The sequence below is a fragment of the Hyperoodon ampullatus genome, assembly GCF_949752795.1.
Source record: "Hyperoodon ampullatus genome assembly, chromosome: 6".
Lineage (NCBI taxonomy): Eukaryota > Metazoa > Chordata > Mammalia > Artiodactyla > Ziphiidae > Hyperoodon > Hyperoodon ampullatus.
In genome coordinates, this window is record NC_136919.1 from 30,569,015 (window position 1) to 30,590,976 (window position 21,962).

Here is a 21,962-nt window from a genome sequence, read left to right on the forward strand (position 1 = left end):
ATGCTCGTCCTCATGTGTCCACACAACCAAATCTTACCAGCCGTCAAGGGCCAGCCCATGTTGCCGCCTCTCCAGGAAGCTCTCTCTCTCTCTTTCTCTCTCTCTCTCTCTCACACACACACACACACACACACACACACATGCACACAGGTCCCCAGGACCAACTTATCCAAAAGACACAGCAGACACAGTGCCTAGGGCCCAGCATACTCTTACGGGTCCACAAAAATTTTTAATTTCTTTTAAAATCAGAAAAAAACAATTCAGAAATTCAGAATGAATGCATATGATAATGAATCCAGCCTGGATTATACTCATCTTTATACCAACACAGTTACAAAATAAAATTTTTAATATTGTTGCAAGGAAGAAGGGGTTCATGAAAGCCACAAAGCCTAAGGTCCATGAACATTATCACGTGGCCCTGACTGCCTGGCGGCAGCGTCCTCTAAACTATCCTGCTACATCTCCTGCAGTTCTTAATCCTTTCTAACTCATGCCATGGTTCTGTGCCTTCCAAGAATCTTCAACGGCTCATTTGGGAAACACTTATTCAGCCCTAATGTCTGTTGTTGAAGCCAGGAGCCAGGAATACAAAAGTGAAGAAAGCAGCATCCTGGCCCTCAGGGAGCTCACACCCAGGGCTGAGAAAGACTTGCAGATGAAAGACTGCTGCAGTGTGATAGGTCAGCAATGGAGGAAGAGAGGTGATCTGACAGCAGAGAGGACCAAACTCTCCCAGCCTTGGCTGTGAGCTCCTTGAGGACAGGCCCCTCCCTCTGCACAGCTCTGTATCCCCAGCTCCTGGACCAGCCGTTTCCCACACACAATAAGTGTTTGCTAACTGAGTGTTTGCTCATTAACGGATGAAGCTGATGTGCTCTGTCTCCCTTCTCTACTTACCCGCCAGTTTTTGGAGGAAAAGCCCCCCAACCACAGGACTTTCATCTACATAACGTTACTCCTAAAATGCACGAAGTGAGGTTACACAGTCTTACATCCTGGTGGCATTTCTCTTTGGTCTCATTCTTTGGACTTTATCACACAAACCGTCACAAAAGAAGCTTCACTCAAACCCAGCCATTCAAAATTCCCCGGAGGTTGAGAAGGGAAAGGAAAAGTATTAACTGACAAGTTTGGGAATGAAAACCTGATCCGGTACTTACATGGACTTGTTAAAGTTTCCAACAACCCCGGGAGCCTCACCAGGAGTCGGATAACGGAAACAGGGGTTATTGGCATTACAGATAATCCCCTGAACCCAAGGAAGTGTTCCTGCAGAGGGCATGGCTTTGTTTGGAAAGTGGCCTGTTGAAACCGAGGAGAAGAAAAACAGAAGAAGAAACATTAATTCTTTGAAGGATCTGGGACTTGATAGGAACCTTTATCTCTTTTGGTTCCACCAAACGTTGCTCCATCCCAAATCCGTCTGTCCCATTCCCCACATCCCTGAGACCTGCCACCCTGGACTAATCTGACCCTGAGCTGGAAATGTGGCATCAGACAGCGGTTCTTAATCTACTTGCTATAGTCTGTTGAATGGGATTCATGACAGCAGCCTTGGGGAAGTGACCAGAGGTCACTTATATACAGAAGGTGCCTGGAGGGCAGCAAGTACTGGCTCCTCATTCCTTCATCTTCTACCACTCACCTTGCCTTTCAGAGACACAGAGGCGCCCTGGCGAGGACCTAATCTAATTCCTTCACACTTGAAGGAGGAAACCACGGCAAGATAAAGTGGCTGATGAAGAACACTCAGGGAGTCAGTGGCCAGGACGGACCAGGGGTAGAACCCACATTTCTGTGATCCCAGTCATGCTCCTTTCCTTCCACCTGTGGCCTCCTTTATCTGCTAGCTTTTCTCAGTGCCCCTGGTACTGTCCTCTGTGACCTCTGTTCACCTTCTCCACTAGCTCCCAAGGTCCTCAAAGGCACCTAATGAACGTGCTGACTTGGGGTCACGGGGTCAGATGCCATCTCTGAAGCTATGTTAGTTGCTGTTGCTGCTTCTCCTCCCATCAGAGCACCGAGCCCCATCCAACAGGCCATCTCCTCTCTGTCCCCTTCCCTTCATTACGGAGGACCTTCTCACAAACAGCAGGACTGCATGTACAGGGGCTGGTGTGCTACGTCAAAGACCATGGGGCTGCTTACGGGGATCAAGATAAATGTGCCCTGGAACCAGGGGCTCTTAACCTGAGACCAAGCACGTGTGGATTCCTGTGACGGGAAGGCTGAGGCTCCATGCTCATCATATTCTCAGGGTTATCTGTGACCCCAAAAGAGTTAACCACCATTAAGAACCATGGCTCTCGGGCTTCCCTGGTGGCGCAGTGGTTGAGAGTCCGCCTGCCGATGCAGGGGACACGGGTTCGTTCTCCGGTCTGGGAAGATCCCACATGCCGCGGAGCGGCTGGGTCCGTGCGCCATGGCAGCTGAGCCTGCGCATCCGGAGCCTGTGCTCCGCAACGGGAGAGGCCACAGCAGTGAGAAGCCCGCGTACCGCAAAAAAAAGAAAAAAAAAAAAAAAAAAGAACCATGGCTCTGAGTAGTGGAGAGCCGTATAGCTTCACAGGCTTTAGGGTCAAACCAACTGGGATTTACATCCAGTCTCTGCAACTTGCTAAGCAGTGACTTTGGCCAAGTCACTGACCCCTTAACCCTCAGTTTCCTCATCTATAAAATGGTGGTTACAATACAACCGATTTCGCAGAGCTGCAGTGAGTTTTTACAAGCAAAGCATGCCGCAGAGTGCCTGGCAGAGATTAAGGCTCAGTGAATGGGCCCGTTGGGGTTACTGAGGCGCTGTGGTGGTCAGCCGACAGTAGTACCTCCTTGGCTCTTGCCCAGCCAGGAACACTCCTTCCATCACACAGCGCCCCCCCCACTCCCCCAGGCAGAAACCCAGTTTTATTCAGCTTACTATTTTCATGCAAATGGGCTAACAGAGTCTCCCCAGAAGTTCACCCACAGCCAGGACTTGTTACACCTTGCATTTCAATATTGGGGTCCTTCTCTCTTTCTTTTTCTTCTATCCACATTCCAACCAGAGAGGCAACATCCAAAGCAAGGATGAACCAAGATCTGGACCCTGTGGCCACCCTCTGCAGGGACTCTGGCCTGTTGAACATTTACTCAGTTAATCCCCTTATCTCCCTGTTAATAGTTCAAGGAAAACCAAACAAGGTCCCTTGCCTAAGTCAGCGGCTCCTCATTCAGGGGAGATTTATGTAAACCAACCAAATACTCAAAGGACCAAGGGATTCTCCCCTTTAACCTCCAGGAAATACTGGCACCAAAGGCAGGGTGATGTTGGTCCAGCACACCAACAACGTGCTTCAGTCTAAACCTTGGTGAGTGAAGAAAAGACCCTTCCTCCTGTGTCATGTCCCACCTGATTTGCAAATAAAAGCAGGGTGAGGACTTGGCATTGGTGCACAGGATGACAATCAAGTAGCTTAATGGAGTCTCATGACCCAGGGAAGTGATTAGGACCTTGATGGGTCTGGGTCAAACTGGGAAAGATTTATGGGGAAGAATTATATACCTATCCTTTGTTCCTAGAGACAAGACACCTCTGTAAGCCTCACCTTAACTCTCTGCCCTTCCAGCTAGGTCCCTAGAAGGCGGTGAGAACAGGAAGTAAGGTTGCAATAAGTACACAGATGGAGGGCAAAAGTCTTATCTATCTTCCATAGGTATAGGAATTTCACAACATTTCTGAGAATTGATGGTCTGGATTCAGAGAGATTTCGGTCAAAATTCAACAACTTGCCCAAGATCACAACCTCAGCAAGTGGCACAGCCAGGATCCAAACAAACCCGTCTGCCTGATACCAAGGCCTGCACTATTTCCCTTACACCGTCTTGTCTGCTTGTAATAATTCCTGAGAAAGAATAGCTTATCAGATGAAAAAGCTGAGTTTTCCCTAAAATGTGTACTTCAGTGGGGCTTAGGGTAATGCTTATACAAAATCAAATACACACTTGTTCATCAATCTTTGAGGTTCCAAACAAGAAAGCAGTGTTACCTTCCAGGCCCACAAACTGAGTGTGTATTTCATTGTAAGCTCTTTTTCTTTTTGGTGAAATCAGAAAATCACATCTGGTAGAATGTTTTGACGTTTCGTGGGGTTTTTTAAAACTTGAATATGTATAATGTGTACTAGCAAGTTAGCAGGTAAATAACTGCCACTACGTGCCCTGAGAGACACGGAACCAGACCAAGAACACAATTCAAAGGTGACCCCAGCCCTACCTCTTCCCTGGAGAACTGTATCCTGCACACCTATAGGGCTGGTGGGATGTGGGTAGAGCTGATTAATGACAGGAAAAGTCACTGGAGCCATGGAAGAGAGGTCCCAGCCAAACCTCCCCCACAAATGCTGATCTTTTAGACTGGGACATTTTTGCAGTATTAATCCATCCAGCAAGCCCAGCCAGGAGAGAAAGACTGTGACTGTGGGATAACACAACAACCATATGGGGTAGGTCTTATTATTCCCTTTTTATAAATTTATTTATTTTTTATTTTTGGCTGCATTGGGTCTTCGTTGCTGCATGCAGGCTTTCTCTAGTTGTAGTGAGTGGGGGCCACTCTTCGTTGCAGTGCGAGGGCCTCTCACTGCAGTGGCTTCCCTTGTTGCTCAGTAGTTGTGCCTCATGTGCTCCAAAGCGCAGGCTCAGCAGTTGTGGCACATGGGCCCAGTTGCTCTGCGGCATGTGGGATCTTCCTGGACCAGGGCTCGAACCAGCGTCCCCTGCATTGGCAGGCAGATTCCCTAACCACTGTGCCACCAGGGAAGCCCTATTATTCCCTTTTTATAGAGATGAGAAAACCCAGGTGCAGAGAAGCCAAACCACTTGCCCAAGGTGACATACCTGTGTTGAAGCCGGGATTCAAACCTAGGTAACCTGACACCTAGAGCTTGTGTTCTCAGCCACTACTGTATTCTCTATGCTCACTGAAAAGGCCGTCATCCAAACACATGATTGGGAGTCAGATGACCTGAGCTTTATTTCATCACTGTCACTTGATACATATGTGACCTCGGGCAATTCCCTGCACTCCTCTGAGCCCCAATTTACTTATCAAGAAATTAAAGCAAATGATAGCAATTATAAAGTCCATTATACAAGGTTGTTATGAGAATCATATGAAATAATATTAGTCAATCTGAGATGTTCTACACAAATGCTGCTTAAAATTGTATGTTCCAGGATTTGCAACTGTGTGATAAAGACATAATGCATATGAAAAAGCCCGGCAGGGACCAGATGATAGTGGTATTAAGGTATTGCCTTAGGGGGCTTTTTTTTTTTTTTTTTTTTGGCTGTGTTGGGTCTTAGTTTCTGTGCGAGGGGCTTTCTCTAGTTGCAGTGAGCAGGGGCCACTCTTCATCGCTGTGCGGGGGCCTCTCACTATCGCAGCCTCTCTTGTTGCGGAGCACAGCCTCCGGACACGCAGGCTCAGTAGTTGTGGCTCACAGGCCCAGTTGCTCTGCGGCATATGGGATCTTCCCAGGCCAGGGCTCGAACCCGTGTCCCCTGCATTGGCAGGCAGATTCTCAACCACTGCCCCACCAGGGAAGCCCAGGGGGCTTTCTTAATTACCCCTTTCTGAGCTATCAGTAAGGTTATTTTACTTTCATGATTGAAAATGCATGAAACAGATGTTGGCTATTATTATAATTACTATTATCACCATCTACTAGGACTGAAAATGGTTTCCTGAGCTCATGCCTCATCAAACAATTGGAAGCCTAGCTTTTCTGTTCCAAACCATTTGCACTATTTCCTAAAGATAGCATCTTGGGAGAGGTCACATTTAGCCCATGCCCATTGCCTGGATTCCGCTTGCCAGCAGTAAGTCTCAGGCGGGATGCTCATATACTCACATTCATGTTGTTCATAGGGTGGGTAGCTCAGCCGCACGGAGATCAGGATCAGGAAGATAAACAGAGGCCAGGCCACTTCCAGCAACAGCTGACACTGAGTGGGAAGTAAGACAGAGCACCGTGAATTAAACAAACAAAACAACATGGAAGCCTAATGCTACTGAGTTTTGGGAAATCCACAAAAAAAGTTAATTAAACAATTGATCAGGACTTCCCTGGTGGCACAGTGGTTAAGTATCCGCCTGCCAATGCAGGGGGCATGGGTTCGAGCCCTGGTCCGGGGAGATCCCACATGCCGCAGAGCAACTAAGCCTATGAGCCACAACTACTGAAGCCCATGTGCCGAAACTACTGAAGCCCGCGCACCTAGAGCCCGTGCTCCACAACAAGAGAAGCCACCGCAATGAGAAGCCCGCACACCGCAACGAACAGCAGCCCCCGCTCGCCACAACTGGAGAAAGCCCACGCGCAGCAACAAAGACCCAACGCAGCCATAAAAATAAATAAATAAATAAACAAACAAACAATTGATCAACTTCTCCAGCCTCTCTTACCACTCTCTAAGCTTTGATAGTACTGAATTGTTTGCAGTTCTCACCTTATAACTTACTATTCCATACCTCTGTGTTTTCCCTACAAAAGGGAAGATGCTTCCCACCCTGCTTCATCTGGCTCACTTCCACTCATCCTTCAAGATTCAACCAGGCACAATTTCCTTTACTAAAATCTCAGGCTGAGCTGGAAGCCCTTCTGCTGTGCTCCCAGAGTAACCCATGCATCCTCCTCCCATAACAGTTTCCCTGAGCCCCTGAAATCATGTTTTTATCACTGACTTCCTCACTACAATATGAGTACCCTGAAGGCAAGCAGTGGATCAAGTCATCTTTGCATCTCCAGCCTTAGCATAGTGTCAGGTATGTTATGACCATTTGTTACAAGAAGAGGGCCAGGGCAACCTGCTGTGCTAAATACACACCACCTTGGCTCTAAAGGAACACACAAAGTTGCCCCCTGCAGGGCTGAGAATAGGGCTCCAAAGGACAATGGAAATTCACATGCAGTTCCATAGTGACCTGTGTGCCCCCAGGACTGGAAAGATCTGGGAAGAGTGCAAAGTCCTTCCCCATCCACCAAGATCTGGTCACCACCTTCTCCAGTGGGTTAGAAGATCATTAAACATATGTAACTGTGATCCACCAGTTAAAGCAATGGGGTTTCTCTAAAGGAAAAACCTGCCTCAGTGAGTTACCAGGGGATAAATAAGCACAGGGACAGGATGGAAATCATGAGACATAATCTAACTGAACCTGTGGTGTTCGGACAACTAGTTCCACGGCCTGAAGCCTCACCTCTTTCATTCCTTTCAGTTCTGGACTCAGATGTTCTAATTAGGATGAACACCAAAGAGCCCAGAATAGTCACGGGCCCTTGTGGTTGAGAGTAACTACAACTGTGGCTTCAGAGCCAAGAGAATACTGATATGAAATCCCTCCTTTTATTTAAACAGAATTTTTTTTGATCCCCAAGTCCATATATTTTTATTGTGGAAATTTTGAAATTAAAAAAAAATACAGAAAAGTAGAAAAAAATAAATATAAATCACCATTAATCCTACTTCCTGGAGATAATCCCTAGTAAATTAAGCTAACAATGGTTCTCCATTAATATTTTTTGTCTTTTTTTCCTATTCATACATAAATAATAAATTTTTCTCTACAAAGTTGAGATTATACAGCATACATAATTTTGTATCTTGCTTTTTCATTGAACATCATACTGGGAGTGTTTTCCATGACATAAAATACTCTCTTAAAGTATGGATTTTAATGGCCACTTGATACTCCATGCTGTGAATAGATCATAATTAATTTAACCTTTCTGCTTCAGATTGGTTTTAGCTTTTGTTTATTATCTGTCACTGGATTTCTGGTATTTTACATTCCAAAGACCTTTGATATGGTTCCACATTAAACTCTTTTTTAAATCTTCTTTTTAGAAGGAAATACATGGATGAGGACAGTGGATGTCCTAGGATGATAAGAACGTGGGTGATTTTTTAAAACACCTTCCTGTGTTTTCTAAATTTTCCATAATGAGCATGTATTACTTCTCTAGTAGAACAACAACAACAACAAAAAAACCACTGTTACCATATAACTATGAAGAATAATTTGCTCTAGATAGCACACCAGGGGAAAAAAAAAAAGACAAATGGGTCCTTCTTTGGAAGAAAGCATGCTGTCAATGGGGTCTCCAAGACCAAAGATGGGGCTGGTCTTGCTAAATATTTCTGTAAATAATCCCAAAGAGGCAACACACAGTGAAATCTCCAAGCTTTCAAATGACATTCAGCCTCCTCTACCAGTTGAGCTGCAAATCCCTCCTTGGGCTCCCCAAGTACACTGAGCCTCTACCAGCACTGGGCATAGCAGGGGCTCCTCCTCCAGTGTCCCTTTCTTCTCGCTGAGCCTGCCGCATGATAAGGGCTTTAAGAATGTGTGTTGAGTGAGAGAATGAACTGAAGTTTACAAAATAATAAAGATGGAAATGTAAGTCAGTTGAGCCCTTTGGGAAAGCAACTTGGCCATATGTATTCAAAAGATATGTTTATTCCCCTTGACCAAACAATATTCCTAGAAATTCATCCCACAGAACTAAGTTTAAAATATCAAAAAGCTATATACACTAAGTCACTCATTCATTCAAACACTGTAATTGCAAAATATTGGAAACAACTTAACTGCAGAACAATAGAGAAATGATTAAATATGGCACATCTACTCAACAATACATTATGCAGTCACTACAACAAGGTTTATGAAACACAGACACTATTAACCATATAATATTAAGTGAAAAAAGTGGAACACAAAATTGTATGCATTTCAAGCTTACAGCTAAATAAAATCACTCACAAATGTTAACAGACGGGAGTAAAACTTCCAAACAACGGTTTAACTGTGAATAAATTCAGAAAAGAATAATGAAATAGGAAAAAAAAACAAAAACCAACAAAACCAAAATTAAATGAAGAGTATGAGTAAGATAGTCATCAACCTTGAAGCTCTGAAGCTACTATGTGTACTTTTGCGATAAATAGTAGCTACCATTTACTTTTTTTGAGTCAAGTGTGTAGCAGGCACATTATATATGGATTATTTCATTTAAGCCTGCAAACAACCCTGAGATGTAGGAACCATTATTGTCTGTATTTTATATGTGGCAAGACTAAAGCTCAAGGAAGGGGAAGTCACAGAGAAAGTCAGTGGCAGGGTTGAGATTACCAGCTAGTTTTGCCCAACTCATGTGGCCTAGGTAGGAAATGACCCCACTAGGCGGCACAGTCAAAAAATACCAACAGGTTCCACAGAGGTAAAATGAGCTCATGGCCTATAGGTTTATGATAGTTACAGCCAATCCTGAGCACCTACTGTGTACCAGGGATTTATATAACTCATCTCTAATATTTAGATAGTGAAGAAAGTAAGATTGGGGCAGGTTATGGGCCATACATAGCCTAGTAAAAGAGTGCACCAGAGTTTGAACCCAGATCTACTGACCCCGACGTGCTTTTGCACCCATCATCCTGCCTCTCACAGAGCCATGTATGAGATATATACCTTACAAGATGGCCACTTAAGAGGAGTCTGGCACTCACCAGCCCTCCTGGGCACTGATCTGACCCAATGAATCAAAGTTTATGTTCCTGGACATCTCTGTAGCCCCACATCTAGGATCCAATAGGGGAGCAGATGATCAAAATATGTTGATTGATTGGAAAAAAAAATGAATGGATCTTTCCCATGGCACTGATAGCAAAGAGCACAAAGAAAATCTTGCAACTCAGTTTTAGCAACTGAAGCCAGTGCGTGTAAGCAGACTAGGGAAAGAGGTAAGGAAAAGATTGCCAACCATGACAGCTAACACTTAAATAGGTCTTACCATGTATCAGTGTTCTAAGTGCTTAACATAGATGAACTCATTTAATCTTCAAATAACCCCATTAGCACTATTATAATACCCAGTTCACAGATGAGGAAACTGAGGCTGAAAGAGTAAATAAATTGTCCAAAGATACAAACCTGGTAAATGGCAGAGCCAGAATTCAAAGCCAGTCCAACTCAAGGGTGTGTTCTTAGCCACTGTGCACCCCAGCCTCCTTACCCCCTGCCCCATCTAGATACCAGAGTATCTAGATCTTGATCTTTATAAGCCATGCTGAGCTGAGATACTAACATGTATGAATGAATGAAGAGACCATCTCCAAGAGCCAGCACTCAAACCAGAGAACTTGTGACACACAATTCTCTCCGTGCACTTTTACTCTGAACCTCTAAAATTATTTCTGTCATTGAACATAGAATTTACCTTCCAAACTCAGGGGGCTGTTCTAGGTACTACTTTTCCTAATAGCCTCCCTCTAGAAACCCAATTTGACTTCTGCCAGGAATGCCATTCTGGCTCCACTCATTGTCAAAATCAGATTTCTCCCCCATCTCTAAGCTTAGCTCTTTTCCTTCAGAATAGGCCCTCATAAATATTTGGGTTGGCCAAAAAGTTCGTTTGGGTCTTCCATACCAGAGGGAAAACCCAAACGAACTTTTTGGCCAACCCAATAGCTTGGAAATAAGACTGATGCTTTACTGCTACACACTCCTATAGAAAACTAGAAAACTCTTCTAAATCTTAGTCTGATGATACCTACCCACCTCCCTCCACACCTGCCCCCACCATGAGGCAGAGGAGATGGAGAGGAACACCATGTTCAAAAGATGCTTCTTACCAAAGTTAGAAACTCAGAAGCCTTCTTTTAGGTTGGGTATTAAAACAAAAATTCTAATGTTTCAGTAAATTGCTACACTGAGCTGCTCTGGGGACTTTCCACCTTGTTATTCCTCAGCAACAACATGGGGATAATATGAGTGGGCGTTTCTAGAGCAGGGTTTCTCTCAACAGCACTATTGACATTTGGGGCCAGATAAGCGTTGTAAGGAGCCCTCCTGTGAATGGAAGAATGTTTCCCCCATCCCCGGCCTCCGCCCGCCAGAACCAACAGTACCAACCACCCCTGGCCAGGACTGTAACCACCAAACAATGTCTCTAGACATTACCCAATGTCCTTGGGACATTAAAATAGTGCTAGGCTACTTTTAGAACTTTATAAGGTAATACGATTCAATGGGGAAAAGAAACAGATGAAAATATGAGAGACTATTCTGAGAGGTTAAAAAAGTAAAATGTGAGACAATGAATTTTCCCAGTTAACGGGATGTTCATCAAAGCAGTAGCACACTCTAGGCTATATCAGCATCACGATGAAAAATACTTAGCGATATATACCTCAATTAAGTCTGGAAAAATTAAAGTGAAATCTTAAAGATCAAATCAGAGAAATGCTGGAGGGAAAAAGAAATCTGAAAACCACACCTGCCCTCCCAGAACTGTAAAGCCTCATGTGGTGATGGTGGATTTTTAAATTGGTTTGATCCTTCGGAAGGACATCTGATCCTATATGTCAAGGGCCATTTCCTTGGACCTAGGAATCATACTTCTGAGATTTTGGCCTCAGGGGGATAATATAAAAATAAGAAAAGGCTATGTGTATAAAGTCTTTATAGTAGTTTATGTATAACAGCAAACACGGGAAACATCTGAATGTTGGCAATAGGGTATGGACTTACAAAATAAAAACTGCATTGATGGATTACTGTAACGCTACCAGGAATGTCAGTGGCATTATCCCATGGCAGATTTGGGCCCAAAAGATCCAGCCCCTCCTCTTACTAATTTACTAACTTATAACACTTTCTTCACCTGTGGAACAGAAATTGTAATGCATACCTCTCAGAATTGCTGGGAAAATCAAGAAGATAACGGATACAAAAATACTTTCAAAAGTACAAAACACAGCCTACACATCAAGAATCATTATTATAAATATGTAAATTATTTGGAGACATGGCAACATATATGCCAAATGATGTTGAATGAAAGAGGAAAACAGAGCACAAAATGGTATGTATGTATGTATGTAATGATTATCATTGTCTCCTTGGGCTGTCGTCCTTCAAGTCCCCTCAGTGCCAAGGACCACACCCTCTGACCCTCGTCATCATGACCTACTACCTCAGGGACTCCTTCTGCACGTAAAATAAAATTCAGCTGCCCTTGCTCAGCTCCATGGCTGCATGATCTGCCCCTGCTGACTCCCAACTCATCCCCAGCCAGTCTTCCTTCAGTGCCACTGGCTTTCCTGTTCTTTGACTCCAGAACGTGCGTTAGGCCCGTGGCCTTCACACCCTCTGTCTCTCTGCCTGGAATCCAGTGGCCTGACGGCTGAGCTCCCGATCTTCCCCTGGCTAACTGCTGCTCGAACTTCAAGGCTCTCAGCTTAAATGTCATGACCTCCTATTCTAAATTAACTCCCTATCCACAGCCTGGTAGTACCTAACATAGCAGGACAGTTTGGTTTTTTTCCTTCATAGCACTTATCACAGTTTGTTATGAGATTTCTACTTATGTGATAATGTGCTTCATATCTGCTTCCCTCACTGAACTGTAAGCTCTATGAGGGCCGGGATCCTGCCTGTATACCCAGCACACTATCTTACGTGCAGGTAGATGTTCAATAAATATCTATCCAAAGGAAACAATAAATGGCTATTTGTTCTAACTTTCCTCATTCTAAAGAAGTGGAAACTAAAACTCAGGAAAAATGTGTTTCCCTGAGCCATTGAGACATAGAGTGGCCAAGCTGGAATGAGAATTGAATTAGAATTAGATAATAATTAGAATTCGTATCTGGATTTGAACCAGCAATGCCAGGCCAGGACTAAGGACAGGAAAGAAATGTATCAGGTGAAATTGGAAGCCGGGAGGAGGTGCAGAAAGTTTGCATCTATGCTATGAAATTCTCTAGTGGCTCTTAAATGAGGAGTCTTAATTTTTATTTATTTGATAGCTTATTCCTTGTCATTAAACAATCCCCAAATATTGATATTCTTAATATTTATATATGCAGAAATTAGAATTATCTATGTTCCCAGACACATAGCTAGACAGATCTAAATGAGAAAATTAATGGCAAAGGCAAAAAAGAGAGGCCATACGGCCGTACTCTGTCCCATCTGTTCCGTGGGGACCTTGGCCTCTGGCTCGGCCTAAAACCAGATGAGGATCCGGAGAACTCTGAAGCCCCTCGCCCTTCCTGTCCCAAGCCCTGTTTGTGCTCAGTGACTGCCACCCACACAAGTTAACTGTTACTTTGGACCCAAACTGAGCTTTGCACCCAACTTATGCAACTCAATTTCAACGTATTCTTTGCCCAACAGGAACAGTGGAAATCTACCCCTGGCTGATGGTCCCCATAAGTCTGCATAATGGGAGCACAAGAGAGAGGTCCCCAGGATTCATTAGCAAACAAGGACACAGAGTGAAAGGGCAAACGGCCGCCTTTCAGGAAGGTTGCTCAGGGTTTACTGTTCAGCACCCAGCTTTTACATCTTTCTTCCCATCTCCCTGCACACAAGGCCCCTATAGCAGGGGAGCCTCTTTGAGACCTGTAAACTAATGGCCCATTTAATGCATTTACCCCCTGTTCAGCAAATACTTATTAAGCATATCCCCGGTGCCAGGCTCTGGAGCCATGTGTGTACATCCAGGATCTCAGAAGGAGGAAATCAGGCGATGGTTTTCCATACACTGTGGGCAAGAACTATTTGGAGCTGCTAACTTCTTCCCCTGCCTACTGGGCAGAGCTCGTTCTGACTGTGTGAGCTAACAAAGTGGTACCAAAACCCTAAACAGGTTCCACTGTCTATAAAACAATATATCTAGAGATCCAAGCCAGGTGGATTGGGAAGTAGCCACAGCCAGCACTTGAGATCCATGGGCATTAAATCTTTTATGCAGATAAGGCAAAGCCTGCTCAAAAAGGGCCTGTGCCTGTAGGGCCACCAGGAAATTGGTTCTGGTGCTACTTCCATGACCCACCCACTCTGGACCCCTGTCCCCTACCCCAAACCCCAATCCCATCAGCTGTACAAGAAGCAGGTCAGATCTTTCCAGCTCTGACAACCTAAGCATGTGCAACCTGAAATAAACCACCCTCTGTTTCTGGTTTGGCAAAATACATTTCCTGTAGAAATCAGGAAGGGAGGACAAGCTAGTAGGCAGTAGGTGTTAACACCTAGAAAAGCCCTTTTGTGTCAGGATACTGTCTCCCTCTTACTCTTTCAACAAGAACTCTGCCACAAGGCCAAAAATTACCTTTGACTAAGCCCGCCTATCTCTCTACTCGTAATGCTTTTTAAACTGATAAGCAATATTGAGCAAGAAGCAGCAAGACTAGTAAAGACTGGCCCAGCCTGGATGGCCCAATCCCAAATCCTGTTCCAGGACACTGTGCTCCTGATTCCTTGGTTGACCTTGAGGAAATCCCTTCCCTGCTTTGTGCCTCAGTGTTCTTATCTGTAAAATGACAGGCTTGGGTTGGACTGCCCTTGAGACCTTGCATCACTAAGATGATATAGTTCCTTCCACTACTCGCCAGCTAACGGACACAGCACAGCAGAGACAGTTGCCTATCACGTGGGCTGCTGCCACCATGATGAGAAGAGGCAGGGGACCTGGACCACACAGTAGCTAAGAAATGAGACTAGGAGGTGAACGTATAGGTCTTTGGAACACCAGGACCTGGGCAGAGCCATGGGAGGCAGGGGCAAAGGCAAGAAAGAGGTTAGAAACTTCAAGACTGAAGATAGAAAAAATAATAATACCACTGAAGAGCAATCTGACATAGTGGTTTAGAGAACCAGCTCTAGAGGCACACGTATACACACATATCCATGAGGGATTATATATGAGTTCTATGTCAGGATTTTAAAATTTTGTGTTTTCATTTCAATGGTCATCTAAGCAAATGTGAATAAACATATCTGGATTTTTCTGAATGCTTACTTTATAACCAAGTTCTGGCACAAGATTTCAAGCCTCAGTTTATATTTGTGTTTGTGACTGTGTTAGCACCAATATAATTGTAGCAGACCAATGAGAAAGGCACAGATGCAGATGCAACTTGTGAATGATGAGACTGGACCAAATGAAAGCCAAATGATATCAAATGAAGGTCACTGGAAAAAATGATTGGAGAATTGAATCATTAGCACATAGTAATATAGACTGTCTAAACTCAAACGAATAAGGATTCACTACCATAGTCACATTGTTACCTATAATATGGTTCAGCTATACAGTGTCAGCTGCCTTACCACATTAACAGTCCTGGTTTTGCAATTTTGTTTGCAGTTAATTTGTAAGTTTGTATGGGTCATATGGCCTGTAAGAATAAGGGGTTTATATCTAGTTTCACATATGTTCATATTTAAGTAACATTATAATAAAAAATAAATTTAGTGAACAGAGGAGGACCTTGACATTTTTGTTCTTTTAAAGAAGGGCCAGCCAAGCATTAGTCTAGTTTCAGAAACACTGAATTAAGTTATATCCAAGATCCCTTACAGCTCTTTGAGTCTAAGAAAGATGAGCATTTCGCTTGCAGATGTGTTAAGCTTCATGAAGACAGCCAAATGGGGATGTAGGTTTAGAATTCAGGAAAAAAGGCAGGGCAGGAAACAAACATTTAGAAGCCTACTACAGAGAGGTGCAGCTAAGCCCAGGAGACTGGACGGGATCTCTAAGAGTGTTCAGAGAGGGAGAAGCCAAGAGCTGATGTCGGAGCTTCAGAGAGATCACCGGGCCTTATAGCCTTTATCTTCTCATGGAAAAATACCATTCAGCGGAGAGTTAAAGATGTCCTTCTCGAGATTACTGAAAGGATCATTGTCCCATCCAGAAGTGAATGGCTTAGAACCCTCCACAGAAATAAAACAAATCTCAGTTTTATATTCCTCCAGCTTTGCAGTCAAAGCTGACAGGAGAGAGTCCACACTGACACTAACAGATCCAGCCTCTGATCTCTAAGAGCTGGGCCACGAACTCACTTCATTTCCACTGCCCAGAAACCATTAGATACTCTTGGAGAGCCAGGTGGCCCCCAGGGCTGCAGCAAAAGTTAAGAGGAAGATGGCAAAGGGGCAATTCTGTGCCAGATTCCAGAGGTCAGAACTCAGGCCTGGGTACTAGCACAAACCAAAGCTATCATTTCTGCCTGGTTGCCAATCTGCCCCCTACGATAAGCGACGGGGCTTGATCAGGACCCTACATACAGTCCCGTGTCCACCGGGGCCAGATTCATTCAATCGCTTTGAGAAAACCAAGAAGACTCCCTTTCCCCCCTCCTCCCCTCCCAACTCAAAATCAGGAAGAAAAGCATGGGAGAACCCCCAGAGAAACCCAGGCTTACTGTTTGTCTTCTTCTGAAAGTGAGGTTCTTCCACAGCAGCAACCTCAGCTGAGGCCAACAAGCCATGTTACCTCAGCCAACACCACAGAGCCTGCGTGAGGCTCGGGAGCCCGTGGAGGAAGTGGCCGGAGCTCACAGTGGGGACGCTGTGGCTGGTCATTAACTGAAAGATAAAGCAAGAGGGGAGAGCGCCGTCAGTTTTTGCTGCAAAGCTATACGCCAGTGAGGGCTGTTGCACCAGCCCTCTCACCTGAGCCCTCAAACCCAGCTCTGCCTCATGACTACTTCTCCATAAGGCATGAGTCCCCAACTTCTAGCCTTGAGGTCTCTGGTAAACAGGGATTCTGGAGGTTTTCTGGCAGTAGCCTGGGAGTGAGTCATTATTATCCCAATCAACTGAGCTCCACTGGTGTGATCATTTGGAAATGAAAAATGCACTTATGAAGGCAGACCTACGTGAGCAACCTTAGGTGGCCAAAACCCTGAGATTGCAAAGGGCATATTGGAATCCCAGAGACCTGCCTCCCTTCTCTAAGAAAATGCCTCCCCTCTCAGAAAATGTCAGCAGCATTTATAAATTTTGCCTTGAACCTGGAGTGACTTCTGCTATTCCCTGAAATTTGCTGCAAACTACGCTTTCATCTAGCCCCAAAGTTGAGTCCTTCTGGTGATAAATGGCACCATCGATAAAGCAGTTTCCTAATCTGGAAAACGTCACAGCGTGTCTTAGATGTGATGATGTCTTAGATGGTGTGAGTAAACACCAAGGAAATGCCATGGACACCTGGCTCCCGGGTGATAAGGACAACACCAGTGCTGTGTGTGTGTGGAAAGAAAACAATATCGCATTGAGAAAAACAAGGCAGCTAGGGCAGACGGAGAGCATCACCCGTGAAACTGACAAGCTCCCATTGTCCAGACATATGCACACTTCTGGCCTTGCTACACCTGCACCTGCACACAGGGCCCACCTACTCCTCGTCAGGTGTCACAGGTGCCTCCTTGGAGGACTGTTTTGCCATCCTGGGGGTGGGGGGGGTTCTCATAAACAGGGGATACAACCTTCTGTGTGTCCCTGCTGCCCCCTCAACAATGGTATTCATTTAATTCTGGAATAATCCCAGGTAGTCATACTAAAATTAAAGTTGGGGAAAGGGTGAAAAATGAAAACTGGAAGAAGGGAGGGATGCACAGGTCAAAGCTAGGCCCTGATGCCACTTCACAGTCATGAACGCTTAGCAGAAATCAGAAACCGGCTTTACCTCTAAAATGGCTCATTTAATCATTGTGGCCTCTGGTGGAGTAGAGGTGGGATATTAGGCCTGAGGAACAAACAGCTAAGAATGTAGTGGCCACTTGTGCATACAAAACCAAGTACTGGACTAAACGTCTGTGGGTCCAAACAGACCTCAATGCAAAGGGTGATCTATAGCAGGATTTTACCGTCTTGGTCCCCACCCAACAAGGACCTGGATTAAAAACTTCTACAAAAGAAGAGGGAATGGAAAGAGTCTGCAGTGTCTGAGAAGAAGGACTGACTCTACTATTATGTATTTTAATTAATTCATTGACAAGCCAATGAATCAGGGATTCCTCTGAAATAGTCAAGTCTTAGGACCTATTTCTTTTTTCTTTTTATTTATTGATGTATTTATTTGGTTGCACTGGGTCTTAGTCGCAGCAGGTGGGCTCCTTAGTTGTGGCTCTTGGGCTCCTTAGTTTTGGCACATGGGCTCCTTAGTTGCAGCAGGCGGGCTCCTTCGTTGTGGCTTGGAGGCTCCTTAGTTGCGACTCACCGGCTCCCTAGTTGTGGCATGTGAACTCTTAGTTGTGGCATGCCTGTGGGATCTAGTTCCCTGACCAGGGATTAAACCTGGGCCCCCTGCATTGGGAGCACGGAGTCTTAACCACTGCGCCACCAGAGAAGTCCCCTTATTTCTTTTCTTTATCCTTTGCTCAGCAAACCTCTAGATGGACACAGGTGCCGCGCCCCTGAAAAAAATTCTCACTCCAAAAAGAAGAGTTAAATCAGCACTGTGTCCATCCACAATTTGTTGTTTAAAGATGGCAACTGGCCTCCAAGCGCTGAGAGCCAGAATTCGATTGTGAGCTGCGTGCTTGCAATCCCAAATTATTTTGAAAGTGGCCTAGGACAGGGCTTGCATTCCAGAAACACAGAAATAAATAATTAGCTATATTTTTCTCATGCAAAAGCTGCTCTCCAGGAATCACTCAGTTAATTTAGAAGCTACAAGAATCTTTTCAGATCACCAAAGTAACAATGAGGAGGTTGAAACACAAGTTTGAAATTAAAAAAGGAATATTAACTTAGCAGAAAGAGAGCCTAGACAGGAATTAGGCCCAGCTTCCGAACTATGTGCCCTTGGCCATATCTTTATGCTCTCTGAGCATCAATTTCCTCATTATAGAATGGGGGTGACAACACCTACCTTGCATGATATTCAATAGATTCAATGAGACAATATAAGTAAGTCCCCAACAAAGTACATGGCACACTGTAAGTGCCAAAGAAACGAGTTCCCTTCTCCCCACTTTTCTTTCTCTGGTCTATCAGTACCCTCTAATAGACAAATGGTTATATCCTGTCTAAACAATCTTTTCTACTCCATTATTTCTAGCAAGTCCGATGTGGGTTTCCAGCAAAGTAGGAAGGATGAAATCAGAATGGCCTAGTGTTAGAGACCCCCAGGCCCAAACAAGGACACAGAATCCCCTCAATCTGAGTGGAGAATCTCAGAGGAAAAGAAGACACGCCTCTATAGAATGTTCACGAGAAGAGAACGGCCAGGAGGAGGTTTTTTGGAGAGTATTTTCCTAAAGCAGAGTTTCTGGGTCTCCAGACATGGATTCCAGCCTCAGAGACCCTCCAGGAGACACGCAGAGAAGTCAGCGAGAAGTAGCCTGGAGCAGCAGTAGAAGGTCCTGCTCTGGCTGTGCTGGGTACCAACAGGCAGGCTTCTTGCCCCACTTCCCCTGCCCACCTTGACCCAGCCCTCGGCCTCCCGCATAATCCCCTCCTCCCACCTCAGGACACGGTGACCACTGCTGGGAGCGATTTTGCCCAAAGAGGAGGGTTTGGCAATGCCCGAATTCCCCTGCTCAGGTAACTGAAGCCCAAGGGACATTTCTACATCAGTTTTCCAAGGAAGCAAACAAACAAACCAAAACCAAAAAGAAGACCGTATTATGTACTAGATTTCTCAATGTTTCAAAGCTAGTAGCACACTCGCTTCTGCCCTTATGCACATTTCCACATTTCCAGTTACTGGCTGGAAAGGGTCCTACTTCACAATCACGGCCAGTCAATAAGCCACCCTCTTCTGGCTCCTGCGTGACCAAAACAGCCACTTCCCCGGGTTCCCTGCCTCCGGTCTTGCCCCCTCCATCCATTCATCACAGAGCAACCAAAGTTATTCCACTAAACCCAAGTTCCAGGTATGCCACTCGCCCACTTAAAACCTCTGCCAGCAGCCCACCGCCCTGAGGATAAAGTCCAGTCCTCACCTTGGTTTAGCTGGTCTCCCCGATGACTCCAGCCTCCTCTCTCACCACTCCCCACCTCCTAAGCCAGGTCTCGCAAAACTACCCACGGCTCCAAATGGACGGCCCTCTCTCCTACCACAGGGACTCCTGTGCACTCCCAGTCCTGAAGCTGCTGCTCCCAGCACTGTCAGCCTAGCCAACTCCTCCTCAACTTTAGGATCCTGTCCTGACCACACTCGGTTAGGAGCCCCTCCTAGGTGCACCCAGGGCAGCCTCTGTCTTCACTTGCATCGTTTCTGCCACTTTCTGAGTCCACGGGACCTCTTTCTTCATAGCAGTTTTCCCCAGCATGCAAGACAGTATCAGGCATAGAGTAAGCCCTCAGGGAATATTTGCTCAATTAATTAACTACAAGATGGGCATGAGAAATAAGGATTCAGGATGGAAGGGTGGTGGCATTCCTGGGCCCGTGATAACCGGTTTCTCAAGCTTGATTAACTGATTCAGGCAAATTGTCCCTAGGGAGGGGGCTCTATGTTCACCACACACTTGTGACGGCCACAAGGACTGCTGAGCTTCCCAGGTGACTCCTGGGACACCTGGGAAAGTGTAACTGAATCTAGCTAGGCTTCCCACTAATAGGTTTAGCTAAGGCCCTCCCAAGGCCAGAGGAGCCATGAAATCTGCTTTCTCCCCACCTTCATGCCAAGTCCTAGGTGCTCCCTCTCTAGGTCTTTGCATCAGTCACCCAGGTGGATCATGCTTTGCCAAAATTCAACATAGTTCCATACTCTAACCTTTTTTGTACAGCTTGACCTTGAGGAAGCGACTGTTCAAATCTTTGGCCAATTTAAGAAAAAAATTTCACTTCAAGTGCCACTGATATTCTAAAATTATTAATACCTAGAGAATACCACAGCCTGCTGAACCATGACCTTCTCAAATAAGCAAAGATCATTAGTTGCAGAGAAATGCAAACTAAAACCACAATGAGATACCACTGCATACCCACTAGAACTACTGCAATTTTTAAAATTGAAAAATGTTAGTATGTGGAGCAACTGGCGCTCTCATACATTGCTTGTGGAAATGAAAAATGGAACAGGCACTTCGTAAAATACTCTGGCAGTTTCTTGTAAATTTATGCACAGACTTATAACCCAGCCATCCCATCCCAGGTATTTACCCAAAAGAAATGAGAGCATATGTTCACACAAAGACCTGTATGTGAACATCTATAGAAGTCTTATATAGAATAGCCAAAACTGGAAACAATCCGAATGTCCATCAATTAGTGAATAAATTAAAATGGAGTATCACTCAGCAATAAAAAAAAAAAGGACTACACTACTAATACATGCAACAGCATGGGTGAATCTCAAAAGCCTTATGCTAAGAGAAAAGAGCCAGACACAGTAGACTACATACCGTATGAGTCTATTTGTATGACATTCTGGAAAGGTGAAACAATGGGGACAGAAATCCTATCAGTGGTTGCCAGGGGGTGGGGGAGAGGACAGACTGCAAAGAACATTGAGTGGTGGAAATATTCTACACCACGACTGTGGTAGTGGTTATACAAATACTATACACATTTATCAAAACTCATCTAACTGTACATGCAAAAAGGCCAAATTTAACTGTATGTAAATTATATATCAATAATTTGATCTCCCTCCCCCCAAAAAACTTGTGTTCTATGACAATAATTAACATACTCCAGAAGTCAAATCATGTCTTGGAAGACCTAAGTACTGCATAGTGTAAAGCTTGACTATTGTGTGATTCCCTAGGAAGGTAAACAGTGAATAAAATCTTCACCCCCTGTTCATTCCACAAACAACTGCAGCCTTAACTCTGCAAGGCTGCCATTAGCCACAGCAAATATTAACTGAATGCCTGTTATGTGCAGGTGCTGTTCCAGACATTGGAGATTCAGCAGTGAACAAAAGTGGCAAAGTTCCTGCTCTCATGGACCTTCTATTCTAGCAAGGAGGTATAAAACAGACAAATAACAGTGTGTGGTTAAGGCAGTGGGTGATAGGAGTAATGAAGAAAAATAAAGCAGAGTAAGCAGGCAGAAAGTAACTGAGGGGTGGGTAACTCCTTTCTTTAGGACAGTGAAATGAGAGTGTGCCATATGCTACTGGCAAAAGGGTCACCAAGTGACAGCTGGGATCGTGAATTCTTTTAACTTT

At 44.8% G+C, this 21,962-nt stretch overlaps 1 protein-coding gene across 1 annotated transcript in view; it reads right to left on the bottom strand.

Moving 5' to 3' along the window:
- Nucleotides 1-21,962, bottom strand: part of ABCA1 (ATP binding cassette subfamily A member 1) — a gene marked incomplete at its 3' end in the record, with an annotated part of 136,627 nt that overhangs the window by 98,909 nt on the left and 15,756 nt on the right. The window contains exons 2-4 of the mRNA XM_079705857.1: nt 16,261-16,423; nt 5,898-5,991; nt 1,167-1,308 (exon numbers count right to left, since the gene is read on the bottom strand). Coding sequence (XP_079561983.1) covers nt 1,167-1,308; nt 5,898-5,991; nt 16,261-16,326 — 302 coding nt within the window. The 5' untranslated portion in view covers nt 16,327-16,423. The remainder of the gene's footprint in view (nt 1-1,166; nt 1,309-5,897; nt 5,992-16,260; nt 16,424-21,962) is intronic.